This window comes from Hyaena hyaena, unplaced genomic scaffold (genome assembly GCF_003009895.1).
Source record: "Hyaena hyaena isolate Hyena2069 unplaced genomic scaffold, ASM300989v1 scaffold_700, whole genome shotgun sequence".
In the NCBI taxonomy this organism is placed as follows: Eukaryota; Metazoa; Chordata; class Mammalia; order Carnivora; family Hyaenidae; genus Hyaena; species Hyaena hyaena.
Window position 1 is genome coordinate 559,382 of NW_024081331.1, and position 10,095 is coordinate 569,476.

Consider the following 10,095-nt stretch of genomic DNA (forward strand, 5'->3'; position numbering starts at 1 on the left):
CTAAAGATCTTAAACAACCAATTCTAAGTGTTGTGTGTGGACTTCTGAATGAAGTTTGGGTTTATTTCATAAATTTAAAAAGCAGCTTATGGTACCTTGTATTGACGACTTCACGCCAACCCACAATATTCATTAAATCTCAATTGGAAGAGAAGAGAAAATCAGAATTCCCTTTTCATGACAATTAAATATTAGTTGCTAGATGACTGAATTTCCATGACACAACAGCCCATTCCTCACCTTTCTCTGGGGCTGAGGTCCTGATGTGGAATAAGACAAGTCAGCCAGAACTGAGTTATAAACATGATTTATTATGAGTAGAGAGTAGACACTGAGTATGATAAAGCAAACACAAGTTCAAACAGTAAAGGGGAAGCAAAAAATCAAGGGTATGCCCAACACTAAATCTTCTAGTCAGAACTGTAATGTCGGGCAATCATCAGGAAGGAGGAGAGGGGACTCACTAGGGAATAGGGCAAGATAGGAGCATCCTTCTCATGTTGTTAGCCATAGTTGGTATTCAAGGGAGAGGACCCCATAGATTAAGACCACACTGAATGACCAGCACTATGTAATGATCAAACACTACTCTCAGCTAGACATCCCAACAATCAAGTTCTATTTAAATCATACTCCCAAGTCATTTTTCAATCATAGTGAAATCATGGGAATATTGAGAGGAACAGAAAGCAAACAGATTGGTCATAGTCCTTGAAGAGGCTGGTGGTGTATGGATGGATCAGTCCCTACTGGGGGTACTGTTTTCCTGTATTGTCTTCTTTATCCAGTCAATATAGTTCTTTACTCGTGTGTAGATTCCATAGGTTCCACACTGGGGGCCCCAGGACACTAGACCAGCTACATAGAATTTGGGGGTCTCTACTTTGGGTATCTGTATAGCAAAGGCTCCGCCACTATCCCCTTCACAGCTATCTACACCCTTCTCTCCTCCAGCACAGATCATGTTATTAGTGAAAACAAAGGTATTTATATCCACTTTAACATTTTCCCCTTTCACCTCCCGGCACCTTTCTAAGGGAGCAATGGGTAACTTTGCCCCTCTGAGCTGGAGCACATGATCTCTTTTCTTTGTTCGGCCCCAGCCTGAGATCAGTCCCAGGTCTCCCACTGAGGGATCGTATTCTGAGGAGGTACCTGGCAGGCAGATAGGGGAGACAGCGGGTCCCATTTTCACTGGCTCTTTCAGCTGCACAAGTGCAATGTCATTGTCAAAATTCTTCCGTTTTTCTGGGGCATCCATGAATACCCAACCCGGATGAATAATCACACGCTCGGCAGTAAGCATTTGGGCTTTTGTCAGTTCTGAGGTGACTACTGAGGTGGACCCAACATACATTACTGGGTCACGGTTTCCCTCCACGACGTGGGCAGCTGTCAGCACCCAGTACTCATCGATGAGGACCCCACCAGCCCATGGGCTTGAAAAGAAGACTTGCCAGGGGAAATTTTCAATTTCTGCAATGGATCCTCCAAATATCCTCTGTCTTCCTACAAAGGGCTTACTGGGAACACCACAGACTAGGAAGGAAGAAGAACAAGGTAGAGAGGGATCAAGAAATAAATTATTGGCCTCCTGCAGATCCTCCAACCACTCAGAAAACCTCCTGGGCTTCAGAATTCTCTAGCACAATAGAGCCAACCCTCCATTTGGTCAACCATCTGAGTATCTGACTCACCCTGAATGTAATCACCAAGCATCTCACTTTTCCAAAGCCACAGGCAGTCTTGTGGGTAAGACTCTGGTTAAACTGTAGCCGCGTGAGAATTGAAGAGTCCAAATGAACTAGTGCCTCACACTAGGAACAGCCCCTCTAAAGGTTCTCTTCATTCTAGGTTCAGCGTACAGGGACAGCAGCCCAACCGGAGCCAGTGCTGGGAGATTCTTTCCTCATACAGATAGTGGAGGAGCATTCTACCTTCTTCTGACGGGTCAAATGCTTATCGCCTTCTGTACTGAAGTCCTAACTGCAGCTGAGGCCTCCTAGTAATCCATGGAGGTAGGGCAAAGGGAGGGGTCTCTTCTTTCATCCTTCATTTCATTCCCCATTGATTCCAGGTTTGAACGCTTTGCCATTACCGAAAGCAACTACAACTGAATTTTATTCCAGATGAAGTCAGCTTACCTAAATCCCTCAGTAGTCAGCCTGAGTGAACTCTGAATTGAGCGTAACAGACTTTGGACTCAGACAGATCTGGGTTCAAAGTCTCCTGCTGCCTCTTACTAACTCTGTGACCTTGTACTCAGTTCACTCATCTCTGAAATGGGACTAATAACACCTCAACGGGTTGTTGCAAGGACTGAAAGGAGATAATAAATGCAATTAATTAGCTCAGTACCTAGCCCTCAATGACACTGTAGTTACTACCAAGATCATCATTATTATTCTGGCTTTGCCTGAAAGTCTTCTATTCAACTCTGATCTGTCTGTAACGCCTCATTTCTTTTATTCCTTTTATATCTTGTTGCCATACAGACTTTTACATAATAACGGAGCTATTCAGCTGGTCTTGTTTCTGCATGTGGATTCCTCACTCTCAATTTTCAGGCCCTGTTTTCAGCAACTCTACATCCCCTTACTAGATCTACTTTACCAAACCTAACTGGACCTCTCTCTGACGCAAACTGTCACTGGCTGATTTCCTATTTCCTGTCAGTTGGCCTGAGTCAGCGCAGCAGAGGAATTCCCCAAGGCGCTGGAGAGCCCACAACCCAGTGTTATCTCCACTTCATTGGGCTAGACCCAGAGTGTTAAGTCCTTTCCCAAAAAGACTACAGCTACTTTCAGAGACTGGGCCCCCTCACCTGCACCTATGTCTATGGTCTCTCCCCAACCCTGAGCCATGATTACCTGGAACACATTTTGGCAGCTCCGTGCCCAGCAATTCATTCACCCAGCTCCCATTGCCAGCACAGCGATACTCCTCTGGAATAGCACAAGGGACACAGAACACGCTCACCATCACATCTTCTCCTTTTCATTCCCCCCTTTCATTCAGAGCCTCAGCAACTCTGACATTGAGGAGGGGATCGAATCAAATCAACTAGAAAAGAATCTTGAGAACACCCTCTAAACAATCCTTCTGTCCTCTATTCTGCCAAAGGAGGGAAAGGAAGAGTCTCCAAAGCAGAAGGAGGGTTACGGTGGGAAAATAAATCAAATTAAAAGCAACGAAGTAGTACATATTATATCTTTTCCCATCTTTCATTTAGTACTGCCAACTCCTCTCCATCAAGAAAGCCAGGAATTTGGGGGCATCTGGGTGGCTCAGTCAGCTGAGCATCCAACTCTTGATTTCAGCTCAGGTCATTATCTCGCAGTTAAAATTCTCACAGTTGAAATTCTCTCTCTCCCTCTCTCTCTGCCCCTCCCCTACTTGCACTCTCCCTCCCTCAAAATAAATTAATACATAAACATTAAATATATATACATTTTTTAAGCAGTCATTCGGTATGGTGACTTGATACTGGAAGCATTACTCCTGTAGGTTCTACATTCAAAAATTGGTCAAAAGCTAGATAACTACATGAAAACGGATATCATAAGGGGAATTCCTACCATAGTTGTGAAACTGAGCTAGATGACCTCTTTAATTCCCCACAGATGATCTATATCCCCATAGGAAAACTGCATCTCTAGACTAAGCCAAGAGAATAAACGAAGTCCGTCCAATCTCTTTCATTTCTCTCCAAATTCTCCCCAACCCAGAAAGAGTGAGCTATTCGCTCTCCAACTCTCACTCTTTCTCCTCTTTTCCCTAGTCAAAGAAACCTACCACTTTCTTCAATTTCCATGTAGTAATATGGCGCCTCACAAGTATAGTGAATGACAGAACCAAATAAAGTGTCTTCTGGATCTTTAACTGTACCATGCTGAATGGGTTCAGGAGTTCCACAGTCCACAGCTACAAGAGGAAGGCAGGAGAGTGATGGTCAGGAAAGCCACTTCCTTCTAGAAACAGTCATTGGAGCCAGTTCCATCCTCCAGGCCATGTTCCTAACTCCTTCCCTACCCTCACATTCATAGGCACACCCGGGTTGAATCTCCTCAGATCACTGAGTCCTGCCAAATCAGACAGCCCCTTGAAAGCCAGCAAAGAGTTGTAGCTTCTCAGTGGTTGGTGGAGGCCCCTACAGAAGCCTGGAATGGACCTCTATGGTGCCACTAACTCTACCAGTCCCACAGCTTCTTTCTTTGAAAGAAGCTTGTTAGTCTGGCCAACCTAGGGCCAGATCTGGGCTGGCAATCAATTGTCCAGCCTCTCTTCAAAAAAATCCGACCCACTCTCTCACAAGCCTAAGAGGAAAACATGAATTTCAATCTTGATGAACCCATCTTTCAATTCCCCTTGAAAGGAAAAAACAGAGTCCCATTTTAAAGAGATACATACGTTGACAATTCAGTTTTGAATTGCTCCACTTTCCATCACTTTGACAAGTAGAATAGAAAGATCTTGAGCCAACATTTCCCTGGAGAATAATACACATCACCATTAATTTATAAGGAGAGATATGAGAAATCAAAATCAAAAACAGAATCGATCTCTGGCCTTAGATCAAAGAGGAGTCCTGACCATAAGAAGCTTGGTGACATCTTATCTTAGCAGAATGACCCAAAGCACCCAGGAGTGGAGGCTAAAAGACAACTTTGTCCCAGCATATCAGAATCCCTTCCCCAAAAAGACTGAAAGCAAAAGGAGAATGTCAGTCTGGCCAAGGAGCTCCTTGACTCACAAGGAAGGACTAAAGATCCTGTGTGGTATTCAGCTTATGGAAAAAGTGCTATACCTTGCTCAAACAAGGACATTCAGTAAGCCATTAGACAATTCCAGCATGCTCACCCTGACATAGGGATTAGGGAAAAGCCCCTAACAGTACTTTACCTGTACAACTTCAAACCCTTCCAGACAGGTTATCCTCACCACATCTTTGAACACATATTTTGCTTTCGCGGGCTCCCAAACAGAATTATCAGTGGCTTCTTTGGGACAAGGGATTGCTTGAAAAGAACAAGAGGGGAAAAAAATTACCAAATAGTTGGAGAATCTCTATTCTATTTACATCATCTTCACACTCTAAAATCATTCAGTCATCCTTAGTCCTGGTGCTTAGCATTCCAATGGAGATGTCTAAAATAATATGGCCTTACAGGCAAAGCATAAGAGACTCTTAAATACTGAGAACAAACTGAGGGTTGATGGGGGATGAGGAGAGGGGAAAGTGGGTGATGGGCATTGAGGAGGGCACTTGTTGGGATGAGCACTGGGTGTTGTATGGAAACCAATTTGACAATAAATTATATTTAAAAAATAAATAATAAAATAATAAAATAATATGGCCTTACATACTCCAGGAAGTCATTAAGCCAGTTTCATCCTTCCTACATACTAACAAACCACCCCAAGTTGTACATACTAACCACCCCAAGTCATCTGTACCCGCAAGCCCAGTTGAAGGATTCCTAAGGGTTCAGGCATTTCTAGCTACCACTGACAGGCTTAGATCTTGCTAAAGAAGTGAAGTATTTCAGGATACCTATCCAATCTACCTGTTTGGATTTTATATTGTCAGGGGACTTTGGTAGCACCAAAGACCAACTTCTAGGTTACTCACGATCTCCATGGTAACGAAGTTTCCAGCCCTTTTTTTGCTCTGTTTGGTCAGTTTGGAAGATGATATTAAGAACATTACTCCCAGTTTCAATCTTTAGTGGCCCAGGGAATCCATTACCACAGTAAGGACCAAATTGTTTGTCTCCTGCAGCAAACTGAAATGAAACAAGATAGTTAAATCAGAAGAGAGAAAGAACTAAAATATACAGGTAGGTAAAATGGAGAGGACAAAAGTAAAGAAGGTAACAAAAGTACCATAAAATAAGAAGGAGGAGAAGAAAAGAAGGGACAAAAGGAAAGATCATTTGTCTTTGAAGAGAAATCTCTCTGCGTGAGTTGGGAGGAAAACAAATCATTCATCACTCACAACTAAACTGTCAGGGCAATGGCCCCCTGAATCAGCTGGTTCCACATCAAAATCTTCTCTCCGCACAGTCACCACTACTTGGTATCCCTCCTCCAACAAGATCTTATATTCACACTTTGAGTTCTCTGGGTACGGATTGGGAAAATTGGGACTTGTGATCTCCCCAGTCAGTGTCGTGAAAACATCCCCACTGCAATTGACTATGGGAGAAAGAGAGAAAAGGAGAATCAAATATAGGGTCAAGCAAGGGAGTTCCTGCTCCATTCTATGGCTCTTCTCATGAACTAACCATCCTTCACTGGAACCCACAGACCACAAGTACATACCCCATGCAAATCAGTAGAGATACCCAAGGCCTATTGAGTTCCCATCACTTTGCTTATGATAGGGCCTTTCACGGTTATGAACACCCTCAGCTAGACTCTTCACAGGCATCTATTTCTTCTCTACAATTCATTAACTTGACCCTGTAGGCTTGTCTTCCTCCACTCTTGGGGCTCCTCCACAGCTTATGGGTAACTAAAGGTAGGTGCCAAAGCAAGGCTGAGGCTAGTCAAAATTGGAAAGGTCAACAAAGATCTAATTGAAGCCTCAAGCCATTCTAAACCCCAGGGAGCATGCACCCCTCTTGATGCCAAGCTCACCTCCGCAATTCTTCATATCATCATGGAGGAAGTATTCTGGGGGGCAGGAGCAGTAGTAACCACCCATGAAGTTGTTGCAGAAGTGGCTACAAGGGGCATCAGCAAAGTCTGTGCACTCATTTATATCTAGAAAAAAGTAGAGAAAGATTGAGGTCAAGGACAAAGACCTAAAAGGAAGAATGAGTCTAAACCCAACCCTACAAGTTGGGTTCATTCATAAGTAAATGAATGAATCACATTTCAGGATGGTATTATTCTGTATTACTCTCCTGAAGTATGATTTGAGGGTTTGCCCTGCCATTGCACAGCTGTAAGTGAGCTCTCAATGTCAGAGACTCTCGGCCTTTCTCACAAACAGAGCATTTCAGCTCCAGAAACAACATTCTATACGTTAAACATGATGAAATGTCTTCTGCAGGGAAAAGCAATTAGCACACTTATCCCTTTATAGGATTTGGGCACTTGCATCAAATCTAAACAATAGTTTGGCTTTATGAGATGTTCTAACTTCACTTTAACCTGGAGTTAGGTATAGAAGCACCCAGAATTTGAAGGTTTGTTTGACATTGGATGGGTTTGAACAGCATGCGTTCCTCATGTGATTCTTGGCAAGTTACTTAACTCTCCTAGACTTCTCTTTCCTTATCTTTAAGTGGAGATCATAATATCCACCTTGAAGAGTTGACATGAAGCTTACATTAATATAGGTAAAATTCCTGGGTTTTAATATAAACACAGTTTATAGTGGTTCTCAATAAATTACTATTTATTACCTATGTTTATCATTATCACCATCAATACTAAGATACCATGTGTTTGAATTTCACAAAGGCAATTCATGGAGAGATAGACCCAAGTCAAGTCAACACTTATTAAGTTACAAACAGAATCGAATTGCTCAGTTTCTTCTGCTTCTAATCTTTTAGCTGGGTCAATCACATAAAGAAGGGTGAGCCTTACCTACAGCAACATAGTATGCAGCAAACCCGGTAAAACGTTCTTCATTGGAGAAGTCTGACTTAAAGATCACCTGGAGTTTGTTGTATGGGATTTGGAACTCTTCCACGACCGGGGAGTTGGGATTCTTGCTGGTTCTCTGCCCACAGAGTTTCCCTTCTTCAAAGTCTCCTGACACTATCTAAGAGAAGAATGAAAAGGAAGCTAAGAAAGGGTAATCTTTTGGCATGGAGGTCAGAAAAAGGGACAGAGAGACTAGAACATTCCACCACCACCTCCGCCCAGCCCTATCTTTTGTGTGCTTATTATAATATACCTGCACTGAGTCATATGCGCAGTTCTCTGACAGCTCAATGTCCAGATGGGTGAAGTAGAGATGGATCCCATACCCTTCAGGAACTTCTATATCCCAAGATTTCTCTATCTCATTGGGGTATGTCTGAGGATAGTTAGGGGACAGGATCTCCCCATACATGGTAGGCTCAGCATAAACTGATGCCAAAAGGGAAAACAGAACAATGTACCTGAAAAAAAAGACGTATGGAGAGGTGGATGACCCAGGTACCAGCAGACTAGTGCAGCACCATAACATTTGTCATGGGTAGAAGGGAGGGGAAAGGAGGCGGGCAAGAGCACATGGAGAATCTTAGGTTGGAATAAAGCAAAAAGGCCTAGGTCAAACCAAAACCTTGGCCTCTGAGCCTCCCTGTTTTCTTGAGAAGATAAAGGGCCTAGAGCCCACGTACATCTCTGTAGACTCGTGATCACTTACCGCATCTCTGGCGATTTGTTCGTCCCTGGTGCACGACACGCCTCTTGGTCCTGGCTCTCTGCACCTCTGGACTTTGGAGCAAAGGGGTGGTAAGCCTGGCTGTATTTGTCTAACAAACACAGGCACCTGCTTTGGTGGTGGGGTCACCTGGGATTCAGTGTCACCTTCATGACAAAGCCGCACATTGATCACCACTTGAGGCCTGCCCTCTCCCACCCTCCCTGCTTCTACTTCCATTCATTTTCTAGACTAAAAGTAGATCTTATCCCTCTACCATTGCTTCTCGGGATCTTCTCCCAGTTTTTCTCCAAAAGAATAAGCACTTTCTCCCAATTTTCTTCCTCCTCTGTTTCCCTTCTTCTCCCCCCACCCCTGACCCCTGCCTCCTCTCTACCAGCCTCTCTCCTGCCCTCACAAAACAATAGCCCCATTTCCACCTCAGGCCTTCACACATCTTTCCTCATCACAACTATGCATCTAGGACACGTTTCCCTCCTCTTTTGACAAAGACCCCCCTTGTCGCTTCACACCAGCTCTCTTTACTATGTTTACTGTTGCACGTACTTCTGTCCGTGGTGCTCCGGATGACCAGTGATGGAGGAATGAGCTTCTTTCCCTAGGGGAAGGCAGTGGCCTTGGGAGAAGTGGTCTGAGACAGGGTCGGGTGGGAAATGAGAAGGAGGGCAGCTGAAGGACGAGAAACACTAAAGGAAAGGAAAGGTATTCCCTCAATTTCCTATGTTAATTTTCCAGGGTTTGGGTTTTGGGGTTTTTTTCCTTTCCTAAAAAGAGGAGATATCTTCCCATAGTTCTTAAAAGAGTCTTGCCAAAAATGTTTCTAACCCTGAAAACAGTGGTAAGTAGTGGGGTGGAGGTGGGAGAAGGGGGGACCAATCTAAGAGAAAGTAGGTTGCCTATATTCTGCCTTCTTTTATTCTGCTCCTTCCAGCCCCCCCCCCCCCATCTTTGCCCAAAACCTTCCTATGTGAAGTTTTCTGCCTTTGTTTCTTCCATCAAAGCTCTGCTCCTCGGTTTTTAAGGTTTTTACCTTCAGCAGCTGATGGGAGCAAGTGGGTCAGTCCCCTCTCTCGTGCCAGCGGGCATACTGGGCGACCCTGCCGACTCCCAGGGAGGGCAGCTCAGGGCCTGGACGCTCCCTCTGCAGGAACTTCTTCTGGCCTCCCTGTCCTGGTTCTGTTCGTATGATTCCCTACCCCAGTGTGCATGTCTGAAATTCCCTGATCTAAACAAACGGGGGGGCTGGGAGACCAGGACATAGGGAAAGGGTAACTCAGCCTTGATCTTGGAGCTCCCTCTGCTTTTCAAACAAGAACTACATACTTTGGTCAAGCCTGAGGTCCCTCCATCTGGGGCTCCAGGGGGAGAAAGGAGGAGAGGGGAATTTCACCGATTGCCCAACATTCTTTTCCAGCCAAAGGGTGTGTTACAGAGTTTTCAGGGAAGTCAGGTGATTTGTGGGAAAAGGAGGGGATTAATACTGTGGGGGAAGAGCCAAACCCAGGAAGTCCAACCCTCTAACGGTGTCTGAATCATGACTTAAGGGAGAGTACTTATCAAAAAAGTCTCTCATCTCTGCCTTTAAAGCAAATTCAATGGTTAGATAATGATTTAGACCTAGACCCAAGCTGGTGTGGGATGATGCTCTTCCTCTTCCTAAAATCCCCTCCAAACATTGAAAATCTGTCCACCAATCAAGCCCCAGT

At 44.3% G+C, this 10,095-nt stretch overlaps 1 protein-coding gene across 6 annotated transcripts; it reads right to left on the reverse strand.

The window, feature by feature from the left end:
• Positions 1-291: 291 nt before the first annotated feature.
• Positions 292-9,576, reverse strand: C1S (complement C1s). 6 transcript variants are annotated; one of them, XM_039217506.1, is made up of 13 exons: positions 9,420-9,576; positions 8,936-8,987; positions 8,372-8,535; positions 7,916-8,123; positions 7,603-7,780; positions 6,643-6,768; positions 5,999-6,198; positions 5,633-5,786; positions 4,903-5,018; positions 4,411-4,489; positions 3,796-3,924; positions 2,871-2,945; positions 292-1,539 (listed from the first exon to the last, which is right to left on the reverse strand). In XM_039217506.1, exons 3-13 carry the CDS (start codon positions 8,374-8,376, stop codon positions 740-742), a joined length of 2,070 nt encoding a protein of 689 aa, XP_039073437.1. In that variant the 5' UTR covers positions 8,377-8,535; positions 8,936-8,987; positions 9,420-9,576; the 3' UTR covers positions 292-739. The 6 variants fall into 6 exon arrangements, with proteins under 6 accessions (XP_039073437.1, XP_039073436.1, XP_039073438.1 ...); XM_039217505.1 differs by having other exon boundaries at positions 8,936-9,020; XM_039217507.1 differs by having other exon boundaries at positions 8,372-8,480; positions 8,936-9,075.
• Between the last annotated feature and the right edge of the window lie 519 nt (positions 9,577-10,095).

Coding starts and splice junctions, on each gene's coding strand:
- C1S (XM_039217508.1), bottom strand. Junction 6,199..6,642: donor TGATATGAAGAATTGCGGAG/GTGAGCTTGGCA, acceptor TTTCTCCCATAG/TCAATTGCAGTGGGGATGTT. Junction 4,490..4,902: donor AAGGGTTTGAAGTTGTACAG/GTAAAGTACTGT, acceptor ATTATTCTCCAG/GGAAATGTTGGCTCAAGATC.